The 23,693-nt window shown below is 37.9% G+C and overlaps 3 protein-coding genes across 3 annotated transcripts; 2 read left to right on the top strand and 1 right to left on the bottom strand.

The window, feature by feature from the left end:
* The first annotated feature begins 1,220 nt into the window (after nt 1-1,220).
* On the top strand, nt 1,221-4,519 carry LOC137186235 (lens fiber membrane intrinsic protein-like). The gene is made up of 5 exons (XM_067594992.1): nt 1,221-1,838; nt 2,453-2,645; nt 3,221-3,370; nt 3,453-3,587; nt 3,697-4,519. Exons 2-5 carry the CDS (start codon nt 2,471-2,473, stop codon nt 3,756-3,758), a joined length of 522 nt encoding a protein of 173 aa, XP_067451093.1. The 5' UTR covers nt 1,221-1,838; nt 2,453-2,470; the 3' UTR covers nt 3,759-4,519.
* hspa8b (heat shock protein family A (Hsp70) member 8b) lies at nt 4,359-9,949 on the bottom strand. Its single transcript, XM_067594990.1, has 9 exons — nt 9,744-9,949; nt 7,408-7,617; nt 7,117-7,322; nt 6,647-6,799; nt 5,920-6,475; nt 5,623-5,825; nt 5,329-5,527; nt 5,001-5,233; nt 4,359-4,881 (listed from the first exon to the last, which is right to left on the bottom strand). Exons 2-9 carry the CDS (start codon nt 7,610-7,612, stop codon nt 4,696-4,698), a joined length of 1,941 nt encoding a protein of 646 aa, XP_067451091.1. The 5' UTR covers nt 7,613-7,617; nt 9,744-9,949; the 3' UTR covers nt 4,359-4,695.
* Nucleotides 9,950-10,118: 169 nt separating this feature from the next.
* si:dkey-4p15.5 (zona pellucida-like domain-containing protein 1) lies at nt 10,119-22,817 on the top strand. Its single transcript, XM_067594991.1, has 11 exons — nt 10,119-19,110; nt 19,754-19,863; nt 19,953-20,179; nt 20,349-20,533; nt 20,658-20,730; nt 20,820-20,917; nt 21,001-21,081; nt 21,193-21,364; nt 21,459-21,555; nt 22,006-22,035; nt 22,210-22,817. The coding sequence occupies exons 1-11, from the start codon at nt 19,082-19,084 to the stop codon at nt 22,344-22,346; spliced, it is 1,239 nt and encodes a 412-aa protein (XP_067451092.1). The 5' UTR covers nt 10,119-19,081; the 3' UTR covers nt 22,347-22,817.
* Nucleotides 22,818-23,693: the final 876 nt, after the last annotated feature.

Raw genomic sequence — 23,693 nt, 5'->3', positions numbered from 1 at the left:
AAAACTATTGGATTTTAAAAGACTGAAAGGTGTAGCTTTTGCTGCAAGTGGTAGTACAAATACAAACCTACTGAAATACTGAAAAAAAGAAACCAAAAATACATGATCACAGAAAATGTTTAGCTGAAGCCCTTGTGCCAGCTTAAATTTACCTCAGCAAGATGCTGTATCACTGTTGGCTCCACAGCTGTTCATCTGTATCTGATCCTGTATGTGGGATCAAAAAACTCATCAGCAGAAGCTATTGTCATTATGAATATAAAAAGAAATGTGTAAAAAATAATTCTGCATCAATAAAAAATGACTGATGACAGAACACCGATTTGTAGTAAGATTTAGGGGAGAACCTCAAAGAGAAAAACAGCTTTATGGAAAGTGTTGAATCAATCTTTGCTGCAATACTTAATAAAAGGCGCCATCTAGTGGTAATAAATAAGACATACATGATGACTGTGATGTCCATTAACCTTATCGCTCTTGAGCTCAAAGGTGGCTGCACTTTGTGTGAAATTAAATATAAATCACCAGAAGCTGTACCGATGTTTAAAGAGAAGTGTTGCTCCAAAAAAAAAAAAAAAAAAAAAAAAAAAAAAAAAAACAACAACAAAACATAGAAGCATTGTTGCTGTTTCAAGCTTTTGATATCACTGTAAAAGCATCATCAGGAGCAGGTAGAGGCATCAGGTTGATGATGTCACAGGCCTAAACTATTAATGTGATAGGACAATAGCTTCAACATAATTAATAATGACACATAAATTGTAAATCCTGCTTAGCAGATGTAAACCCACTCTGAAGAGCTGACATTTACATGATGTTCAGAGCGTTGTGCTCAGGCTTGTGACATCATCAACCTTATAGTACATGATATCCTTTAATTGTCACATGCAATGTCTTAGCAGGCTGTATATGCTGCTATGTATATGAATCCACTTGTATAAATAGCGTAACTTGCACTCGTGCTCTACAGTACGACAACAGTTGATTAGATTAGTTTATAATATATATATATTATATATATTATATATTACATACTTAATACATTACTATATTTACTACATTATACTATATTATATTTTACATTCTATATATTATACTATACTGTTATATATATATATATATTTTACTACATTATCATATTATACTTATACAGACACAGTTATATATTACTACTTATAATATTCTATTCTACACGTTGTTATAGGTGTTACACAGTTATTATGAGGGATGGAAAGATTAAAATCACACCGTGAGTGCAGTTCACAATACTGAAAAATGATTGGATTGATTTTATGTGAATGAGTACATTGCACAACTTGAATTTCAATAATATTGTATCCAAGCTGGTACAGAGGATTGTATTTAAAATGACGCGGCATCAACAAATAGGCAGTAGGATTTTCCCCAAACTGAAAAAATGTCAAGTGAAATGTGTTTAAAATCAACAGGTGACTTCCTTTAAAAAAAAATTAAAAAATAATCTTCATCTAATTAACTTTTCCAGCAATACTAAAGGTAAGTCTATTGCGAACCATGAGTTTACTGTGTGTGGTTGTGCAGCATTTTGAATTGAAAGCCCTGTGTCATCAGTATTACTGAGTTGTGCGCAGCGCTATAACAGTTTTGTATTTTCAGCAGATTCCCTAAAACACAAAACTCATCCTCTGTGATTGGTTGCGGCTCAGCATGCTCCATTGTTCCATCAGCCCGTTTGTTCGCTTGGTTTCCTGTGCACAAACAAAACTTTCCTGCCACTCTGGGCAATATTGGGCTCCTCTGTGCTTTGGCAACCCGAAATATTGGAATCTCTGACTTTTTCTGAGGGAAAAAGGACAAAGGTAAGTAATTAATACAAAAAAACGTGTAAAAATGCTGTATGTATGCACCTGCGCAATATTCCGTTTTTAATAGATACAAATTAGTTTTTCTTTCATTGCTGAATTTGGTGGTTAACCTCTTGAACCCTGATTTTGCCGTAAAAATCGCTTTAAATAGCATAAAAATTAGGGGAATAAATCCACTTTGTATGCCAATCAAAAATTTTAAAATTCTAAATGTCTTGTGCATCATTTTATAGGCCTACACATTTTCCCAAAGTTCAGCATATCATTGGAAACCTTATGGTCTTAAAAATTGCATATGTATTAATGGACCCGGCACTCAGTCTGTCAGTGCTAGAGGTTAATGACATGTCAGACTGAGCTGGCTGCTTGTCAACTTTGTACATTTCCTCTCAGTGTTATTGACTAATGAGTAATGTTTCTATCATCAGATCTAGCTATAACTCCAGCATAACATTGGGGCATCCTGCTGTATGCATTTAGATATTGTTTTATTCATATCCCCAAGTGTTGCACCATGCCCTGTAACAGGAAGCGCCAGCTGTAATTGGCATAGCTGGGCCCAGATGTGGTGAGGCCCTGACCCTGCTCTGCTCCTCTCTGTGTGTCAGTCAGTGTTTTTTGGCAGGATGTACAGCTTCATGGGAGGTGGGTTGTTCTGTGCTGGAGTCGGGAACATACTCCTCATTGTCTCCACGGCAACTGACTACTGGATGCAGTACCGTCACTCCAGCAATTACATGCACCAGGGCCTGTGGCGGTACTGTGTGCCTGGGAAATGCATGACACACACAGACAGCATCGGTAAGAGACCCAGGAAGATCCTCATTTATATTTATTAGTTCGCTGACAATCAGTCCGTGACCTCGGCACTAACCCTGAGGAGGGGTTACTTTTCCTTAGAGCTGTGTTGGAGTGTTTGATAAAATATGGCTTAGAGTCCGCTGCATAAGAAGTTGAAAATGTATTTTTCTGTTATGCAAATTACCAAGAAGTTACCAAGTAGTCTTTGGAAGTTTTTTTTTGTAGAAGTGCTGTATTAAGAGATTACTGCTTAGAAGCTTACAGGTTATTTTGGTGACTTTAAAGGCATAGTTTGCACTTTTATTTGCACCAGTCATGTAGTTCACACTAGGTAAAAAGGGTTCATTTTCAGTCATCTATCCTACATTTAACACAATGAATCAGGAAGAAATACATTGCCAAACACTAGATGGCAAGCTAGAGCTGTGTGTCCTGAATGAAGAAACCTAGAAATGACTGTGAGAATGAAACATTTCTGACTATGTTTTACATTAGTAGTGATACTTCATAGATTTTGACATTTTTTAGTCTTCTCTCCCAGGTCTCAGACTTAACTTGTCTTCTTTCACCCACAGCGTACTGGGATGCCACCCGGGCCTTCATGATTTTGTCTCTGCTGGCTTGTTTCATTGGGATTGTGATTGGTGTCATGGCCTTCATCCATTACTCCTCCTTTGACGGGTTTGACAAGACATTTGCAGCCGGCATCCTCTTCTTCATCTCCTGTAAGCCCCTCATTTAACAACATTTGATGTAGTGTACCTGTAGATGTTGCACGGTTAAACCTGGTCATTTTATCTCATGCAGGCTTCTTTGTGCTACTGGCAATGGCTGTCTACACAGGAGTGACAGTCAACTACTACGGTAAACGCTATGGCAGCTGGCGATTCTCCTGGTCCTATATAATGGGCTGGGTTGCAGTGGTGCTCACATTCTTCTCAGGTATGCATAATGGCACTTTAACATCTGTAAACACACGTAGAAACCACATTTTCCTCATTCTAATGCTCATATTCTGTAGATAAACCTAATCTTAATCTCGCTCTTCTAGGTATCTTCTACATGTGTGCCTACCGGATGCATGAATGCCCAAGAAACTCTAACTCACGCTGACCTGTTAAAGACTTAAGAACACACACACACACACACAAGCACTAGTCTATGATAAATGGCCTTGAGGAACCAACAGTCCTATGAACTTTCCAACCATTTCCTGTAAACTTAAATATTCATGAACAAGCAAAATAAATGAGAAAACTGCATTCGTCTGTCCTCTACATTGTCTTGCTACAGTCAGTACAGCAATAAAACTTTAATAGAAGCAGAGGTGCGCTTAAGTGTCTGTGACACCACTACTGGTGATGACACAGCTCCTTGTACGTCAGTTTAAGACCAACTCAGTGACTTGCACTTTGGAGTGATAAATATCTTCCACTTACAGAAAACATGTCTGTGCCAGATCTACTTTTTTAAGTTTGTATACAACACAAGCTGTGTGTTGTAAATGTTATAAATCGACAGCTATGTGATTAATGTAATTTCTTGGAGGGACAAATTTAAAAACTACTACAACAAAAAGAGGCATCTGTGTGCATCTCTACATGTGAGTAGTATAGATTTTACATTCAGTGACATCCAAAATCTATATCAGAATATGTTGTTGTGGTAACTGTAATGAAAAGATGTTTTGATAATGAAAAGATGAGCATTGGGTCCAAATTCAGAAACATTTTTATTTAGTGTTATTGTGCAAAGTATTGAGAAAGAGCAACCATTTCAGCCTCATAAACCAACTTAGAAAAGGAAGACACACTGTGGTAATGCAGACATTAATAAACTGGTTTAAGTGAACACAACATAGACACCTGGAAAGGCTGCCTACCAAAAAAAAAAGCCACAGTGTAAGTGCAAAATTTATGAGAACAATCCCAAAACAGATGTGGTTAATGTTTTTGAATATAGGGATTTAGGACTGTGTGATATTTCAAAAGCAGTCACCCTTCAAAACAAGCTCAGAGCAGAAGCTCATGCACCAGACTAAACCTCTCGTTTAGTCAACCTCCTCAATGGTGGGGCCAGCTGACGCCCCTCCTCCAGGAGCACCACCAGCTCCGGGGAAACCACCTGGCATCCCCCCTGGAGCCCCTCCTGCACTCTGGTACAGCTTGGTCATGATGGGGTTACACACCTTCTCCAGCTCCTTCTGCTGATGCTCAAACTCATCTTTTTCTGCAGACTGAGAAAAGAGAGAGAATTATTTTACAACTTGCACTGTCATAGCGCTGAAAAACTGAATTCACACTGATACTACAGAAATATATAGCCACAAGCCCAGACTATCCTTCTAACCCATACCTGGTTTCTGTCCAGCCAGCTGATGACCTCGTTGCATTTGTCCAGAATCTTCTGTTTGTCCTCATCACTGATCTTGTCCTTCAGTTTCTCGTCCTCCACAGTAGATTTCATATTGAAGGCGTAAGACTCCAGGCCATTCTTGGCAGCCACTTTCTCTCTCTGGACATCATCCTCAGCCTTGTACTTCTCTGCTTCCTGGACCATACGCTCAATGTCCTCCTTGCTCAAGCGACCTGACCGGTGGGAGAGCGGAGGATAGGTTTTATTTCAAATGAAGAAAACACGGCTACACTATTAAGATACAGCCGTTAATGTCTTCACAGGTTACCTTTGTCATTGGTGATTGTAATCTTGTTCTCCTTCCCAGTGCTCTTGTCGACCGCAGACACATTCATGATGCCATTGGCGTCAATATCAAAGGTCACCTCAATCTGAGGAACTCCTCTAGGGGCAGGAGGGATTCCGGTCAGCTCAAATTTCCCCAAAAGGTTGTTGTCTTTGGTCATGGCTCTTTCACCCTCAAACACCTGCAGATATAATATCATGTCAAATTTAAACCATTCTTAGTTTTTTTTTTAATGAGTTTTTTTTTAATCCAAAGACAGTCAGATGGTAATCGTACCTGAATGAGGACACCAGGCTGGTTGTCTGAATAGGTGGTAAAAGTCTGGGTCTGCTTTGTGGGAATAGTGGTGTTTCTTTTGATGAGTACAGTCATGACTCCTCCAGCAGTCTCAATACCCAGAGACAAGGGGGTCACATCAAGCAGCAGCAGGTCCTGCACATTCTCCGATTTGTCGCCTGACAGGATGGCTGCTTGCACAGCTGCAGAAACAAACAGATGGATTTTGAGTCTAAATATGCAGCTCTTTGTCTTTTTTTAGTCAGTGTTAGATTTATAGGCATACAAGTATCATACCTGCACCATAGGCCACTGCCTCATCAGGGTTAATACTCTTATTGAGATCTTTTCCGTTAAAGAAGTCTTGCAGCAGCTTCTGGATCTTGGGAATACGTGTGGATCCTCCCACCAAGACGATGTCGTGAACTTGGGCTTTGTCCATTTTGGCATCACGGAGAGCCTTTTCCACAGGCTCCAGGGTCCCACGGAACAGGTCTGCGTTCAGCTCCTCAAACCTGGCCCTGGTGATTGATGTGTAGAAATCGATGCCCTCGTACAAAGAGTCGATTTCGATGCTAGCCTGAGTGCTGGATGACAGCGTGCGCTTGGCCCTCTCGCAAGCAGTGCGCAGACGACGCACTGCCCTCTTGTTGTCGCTGATGTCTTTCTTGTACTTGCGTTTGAACTCAGAGATGAAGTGGTTGACCATGCGGTTATCAAAGTCTTCACCACCCAAGTGTGTGTCACCTGCTGTGGACTTCACCTCAAAGATGCCATCTTCAATAGTCAAGATGGAGACATCGAAGGTGCCACCGCCCAAGTCAAAGATGAGGACGTTTCTTTCAGATCCAACCTGAAATTTGCAAAAATGTAAAACCTTACAACACAGTACAAAACTACTGTACTTTACTGATCACAAATATCACATTTTGGAGTATAAAAACTGGCACAAATGGAAAAATGAATCCTCAAAATAACCAGTAATACTGAAATTACAGGTGCTTACTGATGTGCATATTGTTACCTTTTTGTCCAGGCCATAAGCAATAGCAGCAGCAGTTGGCTCGTTGATAATACGAAGGACATTAAGTCCCGAGATAGTCCCCGCATCTTTGGTGGCCTGGCGCTGAGAGTCATTGAAGTAGGCAGGCACGGTTACTACAGCATTTGTTACGGTCTGCAAAGAGAAAATGCAATTCACAGTGGTCAATTATGTTAGTTAACATTAATTATTATTTATTTTTGCATCACATTAAGTTACATTTGAGATGACAACACCGGAACTGCAGTAAACAGGACACAAATACTGCAGTGTTTTGTTTATATTTCCATATTTTGCAGGGAACATGTATAGAAGAATAGTAGTAATATAGTAGAAGCATAGAAAATTCTTCTGTGAGGTGTGTATTACTCATACAAACTTCCTCTTTTGTTAACAAACAAAAATAAAGTTTGTAAAATGTATTTTGCAAAAAATAAAGCATGCAGGGTTACCTTGCCAAGGTATGCCTCTGCAATCTCCTTCATTTTAATCAGCACCATGGAGGAGATCTCCTCTGGGTAGAAGGTCTTGGTCTCGCCCTTGTACTCCACCTTTACTTTCGGACGTGAAGCATCATTAATGACCGTAAAGGGCCAGTGTTTCATGTCTGACTGGACGACGCTGTCATCAAACCGACGTCCAATAAGACGCTTCGCATCTGAGCAGAAATAACAGAGGCAATTAATAAGCAGAAACATAATTTATTCACTAATCATTCATTTGTCTGGAAAAATGTTTCTTACCAAATACTGTGTTGTTGGGGTTTAAGGCCACTTGGTTCTTGGCTGCGTCCCCAATCAGCCTCTCAGTGTCGGTGAAGGCAACATAACTGGGTGTGGTCCTGTTTCCCTGGTCGTTGGCAATGATCTCAACTTTGCCATGCTGAAACACTCCTACACAGGAGTAGGTTGTTCCCAGGTCAATACCAACTGCTGGTCCCTTGGACATGGCTCCTGAGATAATGATAAAAATATCACAGATAAATTGTTAAATCATGACGCACTGGTAATTCAGATGTATGACAGATGAGCAACTTAAGCTCTCTCTAAGCACTGTGGTTAGCTACCATGTACATTTGTAATATGGGGTGATGAGGCTATTATCAGAGTCTGAGCTGCTCAAACAGAAGTGGAAACAAACTGTCTCAGTGAAGTGAGGGTCCCTAGCACCTGTTTTCAAGCCTCCCCACTTTTGACAGCATGCCAACAGCTGATTTTGTTATGGCAACAACAGACAACAGAGAGGTGTGAGCCTGCTCCAAAAATCAGATTAACAGTAGCCTGATAATTAGACTGAACTTCCATTTCGTTTCACTTCATTATTATTTAATTATAGCACTGCAACTTTGAAAAATTAATTCCTGCTTCAAAAAATGTGAGGATTTTACTGCATTTCTTTGTCTTAGCCTATATGATAGTGAACTGAATATATTTGGGTTTATGACTATTAGACAAAAAAGCAATGAGTATATGTAACCTTAGGCCCTGGGAGATTATATTTCGTATTCCTATTTCAAAACTTTTTTAAAAAATCAGCAATAAGGGCAGCAATTCAGAAGTTATCTATATAACTCAGTAAGCAGTAACTTCTTGGAGCAGGGCCCATGTTTAGTGTTGCTACAACAGCAGACCATCAATTTACTGTAATGTCAGCCTATATTAAGCCCACATAGGAGGCCATTACTGCTTCCTAAGGCAGTGATTTTCTAACTAGAGGATGGGTCCCCCTGGGAGGACAAAGAGCCATTGCAGAGGGGGTTCACATGACTAGGGGTGAAAAAGGATGAAGGATATAACAACCAGTCTGTGCTCGGATGATAGGAAGCTTTTTTAGGTTCAGTTTAGCAAAGTGCAAATAAGAGTTGTAACAATGACTTGTGTAATTGTTGATTGTGTAACAAATTTTCTAGCTCCAGCTTCTCCAGTGTGAGGATTCATTGATTTTCCATCTATCTTTGTTAGTCACACATAACAAGACATTTGAAAGCATCAGTTTGGGCTTTGAGAAATTGTGATGGTCTGGTTTTCACTATTTTCTAAAGATTTTATAGCCTAAATGATAATAAAATTATCTTTAGTTGCTGTGCAAGTGCCTGTTACAAGACTTTTGACAGAGAAGAAAAGAAAACATTGCTGCTTATCAAGCCAAGTATGAAGCCATGTCCGAAATATGAGGAAACCTACCAGGCTCTTAAGTTCCCCATCAGTACCAGAGGAGGGCCTTGTGAGTTTTGTGTGCAAATCTAAGCAAAATTTAACTTGCATTTTTATTTACACAACAGAAACTAATGAGAAAAATGCATGTAAATAAGGTATACGATTTCAGTACAATTCAACTTGGATCTTACAGTAGTTTCCCTAATATTGTTAATGATTATTAATGTGGTTTGGACGGCAGGGATGATTTTTTTCCATGTATAAAAGAAAAGATTATAAAGATACTGCATGTTTATGCTGCATCATTAGCTCAGCTATCAGCAGCAGCTCCGGTCAGAGGGCGTGTCACATCAGATTTGGGAAGGGTGGAAATGGGAACTTTCTGGACCTTTCCTATCACTTCCAACAAACTTGCGCACCACACGCAAGGCATTGTTGTTCCTCAAACTAGACTCAAATGCATAAACGCATCATCTCAACACAGACCAGCAACGCTGCAAACCAAATCATGACGTACAAGCGTGTTAGCAGCATCATGTCACACTGCAAGTTAGTACCTGTTGTTCGCCATGTTCTCTAACTTTAAGCTAACGTCAATGGATTTAACGTTCAAAATGAGATGTTAACCAAGGTGTGCACAATAACGTAATAAAAAAGTTACGTTAAGGGTCAATTTAATAAGTGAAGTTCGTGAAAATTGAGATGAGCAGCTGAATAATAGCAAAAAGACACCCAACAACAATGACTGGCATCAGCTAACTACCTAAAGAATTTGCTTTAACGGTTAATAAAGTATATTTATCAGCCGTTAACACTCATGACGTACGCATGATAAGTGTAACTGTTAGTTAACGTTAATGTAACCGTTATCTCTCTGACCAGTAAAAGTTACTATAACACATTATCTGACCAACTGTACTCACCTCCGTTAAATGTGTCGTCTTACGTTGTACAGTGACAGTTAATAATACTGCAGGTTGGCTTCACGTTGAGTGACTGTCGCCTTGACGGGTCCTCAGATCCCCGCTGTCCGTCAGTCCGTTTGTCGGTCGGTCGGTGTGTGTGGGAGCGGCCGCGCCTCCTGAACAACATCCCCACTCAGAACTCTCTAGAACACAGGAGGAGCGATGCTGGCCAATCCTGCTCCACCAATTTCGCTGCCTCTCTAAATGGTCCAATTAAAAATATGGATAACAGATGAACAGCAGTTGCTACCAGAACCATGGAATACAAGAGAGCAGGCATACGTTACCCCCCCTGTCGTAAGACCGACCCCGCCCCCTTTTGGGTGAAAACAAACGCTGCTGTAACTGACTAGTGGCACCATGCCCAAAAGCTGCTGTGTCGCATTTTGCACGTCAAACAATTAAAAAAAAAAAACAGTTTAAGATTTCCTTTGCTTCCACAAAGAGTGAAGGACAGAGACAAAAGAAGAGATCTGTGGCTTCAGAGATTATGAAAATGGTAAACAATTGGATATGTCTGTGGCAAACACTTCATCACAGGTTAGTTAATGATGTTAAAGTCAACAGTTATAACGTTAAAAGTCAAAGTAGTGAATGTTGATGCTGCATTGTAAGGGCAAAGAACATTCTGGAAAGCCAAGGAAATCTCAATTTAAAGGGAAACTTTGGTATTTTTCAACTCCGACCCCCATCATTTTGTGTCTAACTGACTAATGAGGGCAACCATTTTTGAAACTGGTCCAGTATTGAGCAAAAGCGCTTCGGTCAGCAGCTGCAAAACTGCTGTAATGTAATCCGATGGGGCAATAGCACTCGTCAATGTACATCCACTAAACGTGCTTGTTTTGCCATTGACAGGCTCAGATTGTTATTATAAGTGTCTGACAGCATTATGGAAAGGACTATACAGAGAAACAAAACATTTTTGCGAGCTGTAATTGGCCGCTATAATCTTGCGAGTTGTGGAAATCAGTTAAATAGTCAGCCATGACAGAGTTGGAGAGAGGAGTGCCAGGAGTTTGTTGTGTTAGAGTACAGAAAGCATCACTTAGTATTATCTAATAGATTTTCAAAGTCATGGCTGAATATTTAGCTGATTTCAACAATTCAATGTCAGAACGAGACGTCTCCTTGAGCAAGGCTTGGTTGGACAAAATAACAAAGAGATTGGATCAAGCGAAAGGTAAAGAAAAACATTTTATTTCTCTGTATGGTTTCCATAATGTTGTCAGAGACTTACAATAAGAATCTGAGCCTGTCAGTGGCAAAAACAAGCACTTTTAGTGGATGTACATTGACGGGTGTTATTGCCCCATTGGAATACATTTGCGGCTGCAGCGCTCTCGCTCAATACTGGACCGATTTCAAAAACTGTTGTCCCCATTAGTCACTTAGACACAAAAAGATGGGAAAGTAGGGCAGGTTGAAAAATACCAAAGTTTCACTTTAATGTTAGCCTGTAACAGCTAGCTCGCTAGCACTGGCTGCTGCAAGCTGGCTTTTACCCTGGTTTGTTGAAACATAGGTACCAAGTAAAACATCTCCCCTGCCTGTTCAGTGAAGTGATTTTAGTTACAATTATCGTCATAATAATCCAAATTCAAAGTGTGTCTAAATGCTGCATTAACCTCTGCTCAGATGAAGTTGTGACCTGACATGTTGCGGTAAGCTCGTTGTCTCCTTTCTGGTTTTCTTTTACTGGTAGCGTTTTTTTCTGCTCTCAACCCTGTTAATTTAGCTATATTCTTCATTACAGCAACTAATTAGCCACTGTACATTTCTGCCCAAGTACTCATACTTTTAGCGACTTTCTCACTAATCCCACAGTTGTTTATACGCTATTCAGACCTGCTAGTTACTATAGCTTAGCAGTTAGCAGTCAACCCCTATTTCTGCAATTAGACCTATTTACACATTTAAAATCTTAAAATAACAGTAACATATGCAACAGATAAGAATTAGATATGGTTAGAATTTACTTCACAACTTTATTACTATCGTTCATGAAACACAATGTTTGAACTTACAATAATACAAACACTGCTGCTGGCAAACTCATCTGAGGTACACTCATTCATTTATGACACACAGAAGCCAGGATATGGTAACCATACACAATGTAGAATCCAGCACTTGAGAATAACATTAAGTAAAATAAAATACAAGGTCACCTCTGAACATTTTATAACAGGACACATTCATTTTGTATTATCAGTAATGTTACATTTTAACAGTATAAACATTTTCTTTTAATCCATCTGGTGGATAAGTCATAGCTCATAAAATATCAGAACATTACATAGCAGACAGAGTCATTTTGTCTGAAAATGGCTTTCACCTCCTATCATTCCATTGTATTGTCAACAATAATAATAATAAATATATATATATGTATATATACAAATATAATAATAATAAATAATAACATTTAACAATGTTTTCCTTTTAAAATAAAAAGTGCCTAGTCATTTACACAAACATCTAACTGAGTTAGATTGACCTAACAGTGACTAACATCATTGCCAGAAGCTGAGTCATGATGTCTGAGTGATTCTGATAAGGACACCAAAAGCACTTTATAGTGATTTTGACGCAGCTATATCATCCAGGAACAGCCTGCATGAATGCCCATCCTGTCAGTTAATATTGTGCTTTATTGGAGATATTCTGAAAATTATGTTACATTAGATTAACTTGACAAAACTTGACACAGAAAGTGTGGAACTGCACAGCTGATAAACCAGCCTTTGCCCAAGATGATTAAGGGGCTAAGAAAGAAACAAATAGGCCTACTTATTTCTGCTATAGCCTATGTGATTTTTATATAATGTTTACCTTTTTGTTATGAATTCCTGGATGCTTTCACCACTTCAGGCCACTGAAAGTCCCTTATATTAAAAAGTCTAAAAAGACAATATCAGTATTTGGTTGAACTGTTCACAACTCATGTCTACATAATATAACGTGTAACTGAGGAGTCATAAGTAGACATTACTTAATTTTAAGGGGTCACAAGCCAAAAAGGTTGGGAAGATATTTTTGTTTTCATTTCCATAGATTCATTTTCCTCTTTATTTTTTATTTAGGATTAGTAACCAAATAATTCAAAGCTGGCACAACATTTAGACAACAATGCTGTATGAGTATGCATATAGTTTAGTTTATGCAGTCTAGAGCTGAAAGAAGCCTTCGATTAGTAGACTAGTTGAGACAGAAAATGTATCTGAATATGAGTATTGAAGTATTCTCTGGTTCAAGCTTCTCCTGTCTATCTTCTATATATTTGTAAATTGAATATCTTTGGGGTTTTGGACTGTTGGTCAGACAAAACAAGCAATTTAAAAATTTCACCTTAGACTTCTGGGAAATTGTCATTGGAATTTTTCCTGATTTACTGATATTTTATGGGCTAAATGATGAATCAGAAATAATACATTAATTGACAATAATTATAATCTTCATTTCTGTGCAGTGTGTCAGTGATTATGTGATCAAACACAACTTGCATCATATGAGCACAATATAAACTAAAATAAGAAAGCTCTTAAAACTAGATTTTGGTCCTTCTTCAAGAAAAGGCCACAAATTTAATGCAGAACCTGCCTTGGTATGATACTGTACTTAAGTAGTGCAAAGTCCTCAAAAAATGGCAGTTACCCACTTTGCCCAGTACACTGTTTTCTCTTGTAAAAGTCTTCAATGACATCCACATAAACACAGACAGTGACAGAATTTCAGTTTTGGTATTATTAGATCTCAGTGCTGCATTTGACACCGTCGACCACAACGTATTACTAGACTGACTGGGAAACTGGGTGGGACTTTCTGGCACAGTATTAAATTGGTTTGAATCCTACTTAAAGGACAGGGACTACTTTGTATCTATAGATAATTGCTCATCTGAGTGGACATAAATGACATACGTAGTTCCCCAAGGCTCCATTCTGGGGCCTCTTCTATTCAACATCTACATCCTTCCACTGGCTCAGATTATGAGCCATGATTTGGTTATTAAAAACAAAATATTATTATGCAGACGACACATTGAACATGCATTGAACACATCAATGATTGGATGTGCCAGAATTTTCTTCAGTTAAACAGAGACAAAACTTAACTAATTGTCTTTGGAACCAAGTAAGAATGATTAAAAGTCAGCGCTCAGCTCCAATCAGTAATGTTAAAAACCACAAACCAAGCCAGAAATCTTGGTGTAGTCATAGACTCAGACCTGAATTTCAACAGCCACATTAAGATAATTACAAAGTCAGCCTACTCATCTGAAGAATATATTGAGGATTAAAGGATTTATGTCTCAGCAGGATTTGTAAAAACTTGTCCATGCATTTATCTTTAGTAGACTTGACAACTGTAACGCTGTCTTCACAGGTCTCCCTAAAAAATTGATCCGACAGCTGCAGCTGATTCACTAAGACCAAGAAAGTGGATCATATCACTCCAGTTCTCAGATCTTTACACTGGCTTCCTCTCTGTCGAAGAATTTATTTTAAAATACTGCTGTTTGTTTATAAAGCACTGAATGTTTTAGGGCCAAAATACATTTCTGATCTGCTGCTATATTATGCACTGTCCAGACCTCTCAGGTCATCTGGGACAGGTCTACTTTCTGTTCCCAGAGTCGAAACTAAACATGGAGAAGCAGTGTTCCGTTTTTATGGTCCACATATCTGGAACAAACACCCAGAAAACTACATGTCTGCTGCAACTCTCAGTTCTTTTAAATTGAGGCTGAAGACTTTTCTGTATGCCGCTGACTTTGATTAAATCAAATAATTATTCATTTCATACACTGCACTGTAACTTTCATTTGTGTATTTTATACCTATCTTATTCTATTTTAGCTTATTTATGTTTTCTATTCTCTTTTCTCTTTTGCACTTTGTCTCAATGCTTTTAATGTTATGTAGAGCACTTTGAATTGCCTTGTCGCTGAAATGTGCTATATAAATAAACTTGCCTCGCCTTGTTTTGTCTACTGTCAATCAGGTTAGCTAATGTGATCTGTGGAAGAAATGAAGTGCATTGTTAACTACACCTTAGTGCCAGTTTAAAACCCAGTGAGTCATTTTAGAAGCATCAAGGACAAAGATATGTGGGTTAATACGTCTAAAATACACAATTTGTAGCACAATACCAATATCCATGAGAGAATAGATACTGATATTAAGGTGGGTTCCTAAAAAAAAAAACAAGTGGGTCACATAACATCAAGTTTTATTACAAGCCCAAGGATTGGTTTACAAATCTTGCAAGAGTTTTGTCCTGATGTGACCTTAAAAGAAGAGCTCCTCCTATGTTACAGTCACAACATGTTATCGCTTAGGTGTTGCAGGTTCCTGAGAGTGTGACTCAGTGCACAGCAAGGTCTTATTACAGTCAATAGCTGCTCATTTTCAATACAATTCAATACTTTGTGTTAATGTGACCCTGTAAAAGTATATCAGAAAAAAGGAAGGAAATGATAAGATCAGATAAAATTGATCTGCTCATATGTACAACCTATACAATACCATAAAAGTGTAATATAGAAAATATCATCAGCAATAAGATATAACACTCTTTAAATTTTACATTAATTTTTGAGCATGCTGTGGTGTATTTGGAGCTTACACAGTCAGCAGATCTGGATGTGAAAAAGCAGATTTTGCAGAATTGCACAAAATAAAAGGGTGAACATCATGATATATTTATATATTTTATAACTATATTTAACAATCCTTTATTAACTTGTGAATTCTCAAGTTGTTACAGTACATGTCTGCACTAGCTTGATTAAAAATGTCAGATTTTATCAAAGCATTGCTTGTTCACTGTGGCCTGTGCTTTATGTAATTTTGGCTGTTAATGGACTGTATTCTTTGTTACTGAAATATTCCCAAGAGCCCTCTTAGTGGATGCGCATTAAACTGCCATTAAGTGTCACAAGACAAGACACTTGTTTTGTCCCTTGAGACTTACATGATTACCATTCATGTCTCATGTGTAGGCATCCATACACACTTTTGTTCCCATTGAGAGTATATGAAGCCTATTATTCCTCAAATTTCTTTAAGTCACATTCACAGACACATGAGAATGTTGTGTAAATTGGTCTGGTATTGTTGCAAAGTGTAAGGGATGCACATGATAGAGCTCAATTCCCAAACACAATCCCGTGACTCAAAGGGACATATGGAGGGAGCCATTATATGCCGAGAATAAACTGAGAATTGTAGAAGTTTAACTAAAAGCCCTCTTTATTTATGGTTGTTTGGGAAAAATGGAAAAGATAGCATGCTTCCAGAAAACCCTGGGAAAATAGCTGAAAGTGTTAAATGCTTCATTAAAAGGGATCGTTTATTGATATTTTGTGTTACCAAGTGTTATGTTCAAGTTCAAGTCAAGTTTGAGCACATTTCATTTTTTAACTTTTTGAACAGTATATGTAACCACAAATCTAAGGTTAAAGGTCCACTTACTTGCTTTCAGAGCTTTCAACTGCATATCACAGACTTCATTTAGCAAACATAGCTGGCCCTGAAAGCCATCAAAGACCAACCTTGAACCGTGACTGTGCTTACAATCTCTCCCCAGTATGTGACCACTTATTGTGTATCTTGTTACTAAAGTTTCACACTTTGGTCATGTGATGACACCTGAACCAGCTCCTTTTTCTGAATAAAGAGCTTGAGATGCAACTGAAAGCTCCAAAAACCAATAAGTGTACCTTTGAGCTTAGATGATTTTGGTTTGTAGTTTTGGGTGATGATGAGTTCAAGTTCAAGTCCCCAAGTTGATGTCTGACTTGGGTCTTGTGTCTTTAAAGTAACCATTTTGTTTTCAAGCATGCATAGCATGCATTTTCATAGCAGCACTTGAGTTTTAGACATGGATAGTTATAGCAGGATCTTTTCCTCAACTGTCCTGTGACATATTTATATTTGGCATTCCTTTTCGGCTACTTGGAGTAGTTAGTAGGAATCCATTAGTAATATGCTGACAAATTTTTAAACTTGAAAGATATATCATAAACAACTACAAGCAACATATATTCACCATACAGACATGAGAATGATATCAATCTTTTCATCTAACTCTCCGCCACAAAGCAAATAAGAACCAAACATGAACTATCCCCTTAAAGTTGGCTATTACAGAATTGATGAAGATATGTTCTGAGCGGAACATTTTACAGTTGAAAAATAGACTTGTAAGTGCTCTCTGAAAAACTGTAATGGTGACACTGTTTCTAAATGACCTCAAACATGTCTTTGGAATTCCTGTAACATGATTTCTTGTTATTATTGGCCAAAATATGCACAGACATTGATATATCTGTGATAAACTCAAATCGGCCAGCCACTATAATCCATGCATTCAAGAAAAACTCACAATACCTGGTTTTCCTGTCACATTCTCAGGAGACACATTATCAGCAATGGTCTTAAGTAAAATATGTAAAGTTCAGCTTCAGGTTTTGGTTGTCAGTATACAGACTTAAGTTGAATCATGACTCACGAGAAAATAGGACTACAGACTCGAGTTGAGTCATGACTCATGTGAAAATGGGATGACACCTCTGTGAACTGTACTTTTAGGTAAACACTTTCTGTATCAGCTCCCTTTTTATATGGTGCAATTGTGTTTTTGATTATGGGTCCTGACCTAAATCTGCCACAAGACTATACCCTGTTGGTCTGAGTATATCCCATGGGTGACCAAATTTGTTGCTTTTGGGTCCAGGTTTTGACGAAATGTGCCCTCAGTAACACTGATGGCATGGCTTGCAGACAAATGCTTATTTAGTCAACAAAAGAGATTAAAACTGGCATTTGACATTGGATACGTCTCCAGTAATCCAACAGGCACCTTTTTCAGGAGGTATCCTCGCAGTGTATTGTGATGTTCTTCAGGGACCATGAAAGTTAGAAGTCCCTTTCGTCTCTCGGATAGGTGTGTCTTTTATTCGCAGACTGTACAAAATGACTCTGAAACTTTCTATTTACAGTTTACAGCCTGAGGCCATAACAAAAACTGATCCATTACAAAACTCACACTCTGAACAACAATAATGACGCTTTTATCATATCAAAAGATCTCCAAAGAGGACTCTTGTGGTCAGATCACTGATCCCACTCTTTCATAGGCTTATGAAAAATAAAACATTGTTTGCGTGTGTACATTATGGTTTCCTATGTAACGCTCTCCCTGCCCAACAACCAAGACAGCAATCAAGTGTTTTTCCAGTCATTTATGTTGCATAATCCTGCACATGAACTTACTGAATATTTTGTTCTAACTGTGAGATGATTGCTAATGCATTACTGGAAGTTTAAAGCAACTGCTGGTAAGCTGCTGAAAATTTCAACAACATAATCAGGGGTTGGTGCTGTAGGGGGATGGACTCGAACGTTCCTATTCCAGTTTATTTCATGTGATATAAATAAACTTTGGAATACACAGTTTTATCTACACCATCAGATTATTTGTTATTACTTAAATGCAGCAACTCGTTCATGAATGCAAAGCGCTCACATTCAATTTCCTGTATCTGTCTTTAAATAACAAGCTTTTGCAGTGCATTTTTGCAGTAAAATCTCTGCTGAGATCAATAATATCACATTACTAATACAGCCAAGCTGTGGACATATAGCATGAAGCTTAATCATTTCAAATATGACCAAAAAACAGGCTGAGTATTACTGGGAAATTTGCAGACATTTTTTATGACTCATTATAAATCTTTAATACAAATTTAATGTGAACACTTGAACCCAGAAAATGTGTAACTAATAATTTGAGATTGATAGAATCGATTCATTTGATGAATATGTTCAGCTAAAACAACACATCGTACAGTAATCACAGCTGCTGATTAAGATATTCTATTGTTTTCACCAAATTACTTTCTACCATTATCTTAAAACATTAACTCCATTACCAAAATGTATAGAGATTCTACAAACATGCACACAAATGATTTGTTATTGTCACACATTGTCACCCTACACCAGTAAATCGCTACAGTATGTGGCAGAAAGCTGACAGTGCTGCTCATGATGCCTTCAAGAAAAAGAGAGGTTACAATCAACAGAGGGTGAACTGAGGCCAGTTGACATGCTGAACTGTGTAAAAAAAGTAAGTTTATTTTAGATTTATTGTTATTCAAATTTCAAATGTATGTAATTCTGAGAAAAATAAAGATGTTAAAGCCCAGCTCATGTTACACGATTGTCAGAGACATTCCCTCACACGCCCCTTTGGGGGACAGTATAAATGAAGAGATCTGGTAGCCGATGGCAAGACACAAAATGCAGACTTACAGGTGAGTTCCTTGTTTTTCCTTGTAGTATGAACAATTAGATAATATTTATTTATAATGTAGTGTAAAAATACTATACACTAATGTAAATATATTAATAAGAAACATTATTTTTAAATGATCTCACTATATCAACAATGAAAAAAGGCATTTGACAGATAGTCATTTTGTTTTTGGATTGTTTGGGTTAAATCAAATGTTTAAATCAGTAATGCCATTTCATCCTGATTTGCTTGATATGAAAAAATGCAAGATATGTTGTGATTATGAGGAAGAACATAAGTTTCCCATCAATTATCTCTTGATTCAAAGATGCATCTGAATTTTAGTATTTCAGTAAGTTCATGTCACAATATGTCTATTTTCCTGATGAAAATGATGTATAATTATGCATAACTTATGACACAGCTCAGGTAGAAGCCAGTCTTTCTTTATTCTTTCAAGTGACTACTTTTTGTATATGTTACATAATGGGCTTAAGGAACCTTATTACCTTTATTGGCTTTTCCGTCATGCATAGGAAGGTTGATCTGTAATCTGTGATCTCAAAAAAATTGGCCAAATTTGAAAAGTTTTCTTTCAAAACCCTGTCCTGTGAAAGAACATGGTGAATTCTTTGGTTCCTATTCTTAATGTTTTCTCACAGACTCGGAACAATGTGGTTGGTCCTCCTTGTGTGCCAGCTTGGCCTAATTTTGAGGACTGCAGCACAGATACCAGATGGTTGCATTACTAGTGATACAAACAGAGCTCCAGGTTTGTGGCATTTTCTTTGATATGTTCTTTGTATTCACACTTCCATTGCAGTTTGATTAATGTCCTCCCTTTTTTTTAATCTCTCCTAGAAAACTCGGACATAACTGTGGTCTGCGGCACTGAGCATATGGACCTGAGCATCTACATTTGCCCAGTGTACCAAGCGCTTTACAATGAGTCCCTGATGGTCCTCAATAGCCAGTTCAACAAACCTGAATGTTTTGGGACTCCTGACTGGAGCGTTGACCCACCAGTCTTAAGATTCAGTTTCCCCATAAATGGAAGTTCTACCTCTGTCTGCGAAAATAACTTTAACGTATGCAACACAATTGCTTTCATTATCAAATACATTAATTGATTTATTTTAGCATAATATAAAAACCAAGGATTTACAAGTCATAATACTTTGAATTCATGTATCAAACAGTAAATCTCAGGACTAATTTAAACTATTTTCAGAGAAATATATGTTTCTTTTTTGATAGATAATCAATAAAGTTGGTTCTGGAGAGTTTGCCGACTTCTCAAATGTCCAGTATGTCAACATCTCTGGCAGCATTACCTCTATAGACCCCTCTGCGGGTGTGATCACCTACCGCCCGGAGATCCTATACAAGTTCTCCTGCCTCTACCCGATGCAGTATCTCCTGAACAACACTCAGCTGGGCGTGTGAGTATGCCATGTGACACCCAGAATAACACCTGCACGCTCATGAAAGGAGCACGGACCAAACTACATTTTAATTTATCCAAATTTCTCATACGTAATATGACTTTCTTTTCGTTCAATACAGATCTGGTGTGAGTCTTGCCATACGAGACAATAATGGGAGCTTCGTCAGCACACTGAGCATGCAGCTCTACCAAGTAAAACTTACTCTAGCTTATAAAATTGTACATAGAGTATTATACAACATTTTATAACTTTTTTTTGTTCTTACTTTTCTTTGGAACAGGATGAACAGTATCAACAGATACTGAGTGTCCCACAAACAGGACTCAACCTCAAGACCAAGATTTATGTTGCAGTTCAAGCGATCAATCTAACAGAAAGGTAACTACGCTTTTATAGTTTCCAGTTCTGTTAGTTATATTCATAAAAAAAGACTCTTAAAATGTTCCTTTCTGTCCTCAAAGGTTCAATGTGCTGCTGGACAGATGCTATGCAACAACAAGTCCATATCCCATGCTCAAAACCTATTATGACCTTTTCGTAGGGTGAGTCGCATATACATAACCACATAGTACTTACTGTGACATTCACGTCCAAGCTATCTCTTTGTATTTCCCTATATGCAGTCACACAACCCGTCTCTTTTTTCCCCCAAGGTGTACACGTGACGCACAAACTAAGGTGGATGTCAATGGGGAGTCTCAGAAAGCGCACTTCTCCTTTGAGGCATTCAGATTTGTGGAGCACAAAAATCTGACAGTTTCCACTTTCTACCTGCACTGCGTCACCAGGCTCTGTGAGGTGTCCACGTGTAGCACACTAATGCCTGTGAGTCTTGACAGATACATCATTTTGATTTGTAACTAATACATACATCATGTAGCAGAGTTTTGAATGTCTTTTTTTTTTTCATTTTGAACAGGACTGTTCCCAAAGTCGGAGAAAGAGGGAGGCCCAGGATGTGGTGGCCAACGCTACAGTCACCTCGCCTGCCATAGTTGTGGGCAAACAGAGCACCGGTACAGCTTTAGGGCAAAGTACCACATGAAAAGATACACCGTCATCCTATCAGAATGACTTTTTACAGTAACAATATTTCCTCAAAATGTGCCAATTTTGATTTCCTCACCAATTTAATCTGACTTCCTGTTTAAGCCTGATGAATAATTCAGTATATAGTAATATTCAGGATTTGTCTTTTTTGATAAATCCATTATAGCTCTTACAATAACGAACATCTTTTTTGTGGTACTCACACTTAAATATACAGTATGCAAAAACAGATAGTTCACTTGAAAGAGAAAATTGATTTACTTGATCGAGTATCAAGCAGTATTGACCTCCTCATTTAAAACTCTGCAAGAAAACAAATAAGTGTATGTCCACAAAATGTCAGTTCATTTTTATCAATAACTGTACAAAAACAGAATCTTGTCGATTTTGACAGTGGTTTTGGTTTAATTTTTCAGGAGATCCTCAAACTTACGCAACTTCTTACGGTAAGAATCTTCATTACATGTGATGTATTTTTCACTGTGCATATGTGTGTATCTGAATAAATGTACTGTAATGACCTAGTGTGAAGAGTGTGTAATTAGTAACATTTAATAATGTACCCATGAAGTATAATTCATCTGATATCTTATTGCTGTCATTCTTCCCTTCTCACACAGGTTTGCCATCTGAGAGCAACTACAGCAGCCCTGTAGTGGCTGTAATTGTCTGCATCGTCCTCCTAACTGTTCTCCTCGTCGCCATGGCTATTTACTTTGTGTTGTACATCAGACGGAAAAAAACAATCATCCAGTAACATCCTCTGACCGAGAGTGGAGCCCCTTCACCTCCCAACCTAATGCATGGTCATTCAGCTGCAGACATACTAAAACAAGTCATTAGAAACACTAGTCAGACACATCATGCTGTCATACTACTTTGTAGCTTTTCCATTTCACAAACATTATAACAAGTTGGTCAAACTTGCAACTTTAGAATCATTAAGAATCACATGGTATATTAATGTGGAGATGAGGGCACGTAATCTGTACAATAATTGTGTATTATAATTGTTAGTTTTAATCATGTTGTCATAATGAAGTATTTAATTAACTTTTGTAATCAGTCAGAATACTTTAAAAATGTTTAAAGTGAGATTGAAAAATGTACTTTTGCTTTATTCTTTGATAAAACAAACCATTAAACTCTTACTTTTGACTGTCTCTTATGGCTGAACAGACTGAATCAGAGAAAGCTAACAGGCTGGTGTAAGTGATGAATAACTGGCTGATATAAGTCAGGTCATATATTATCTATCTATTTTTAATTTAAATTACATTAAATATATAATTTGATGACTAACAAAGTTAATATACTGTACCATATAAACCAGACTGTGTTTGAGTTTGTTTTGGTGACCCTCAGGGGCCCCAAAAGCTTCACTTTATCTGTGTGTCATTTAATACATATTTGTATGGTGATATCCACCACTGAAGCACAACAAAACTTGAAAACAAACAAAAAAAAACAAAAGGTCTCCAATCACTAATTTTGTCCAAAGGCTTCTTATACTTTTAACAGTTTAGCTATGTTAGCAGTGTGGCAATGGATCCCATCTAGAAATGGGAATTAGTTGACCACTTTGGTCAATCAAAAACTATTTGATGAATTGCCCTGGAATTTCGTATAGACATACATGGCTCCCAGATAATAAATTATACTGACTTTGGACCCCTGCCTTTTCCTGCAGCTCCACCATGTGGTTAGAATGAACAGAGTAAACATTATACCTGCTAAACATGAGCATTAGCATTATTATAAGCCTGTTAGCATGCTGACATTAGCATTGAGCTGAATGCTAATGTCAGTATAGACTCACAGAGCTGCTTGCATGGCTGTAGACTCTTAGTCTGAAGTTGAAGACAGCACAAACATTTCAGCCTTAAGCCTTTCTCAGTGTGCTTTAATGTCTGAACTTTAGTCGTAGTTGTATTAACATTGTATCCACAGCTGCAGGTCCTATTCAACACAAACAATCACAGCAATATAAAGAGTAAAAAAAGAGTAAAGTAAAATCTACTTGACTCTACTGCACAAGTCAACATGAAATGTACAACTGGAGACAATCTGGTTGTTCATTCAGTGAAGCAAACAACTGCAAACT

The sequence above is a fragment of the Thunnus thynnus genome, chromosome 7 (assembly GCF_963924715.1).
Source record: "Thunnus thynnus chromosome 7, fThuThy2.1, whole genome shotgun sequence".
Lineage (NCBI taxonomy): Eukaryota > Metazoa > Chordata > Actinopteri > Scombriformes > Scombridae > Thunnus > Thunnus thynnus.
This window is presented reverse-complemented; position numbering and strand designations above follow the sequence as displayed.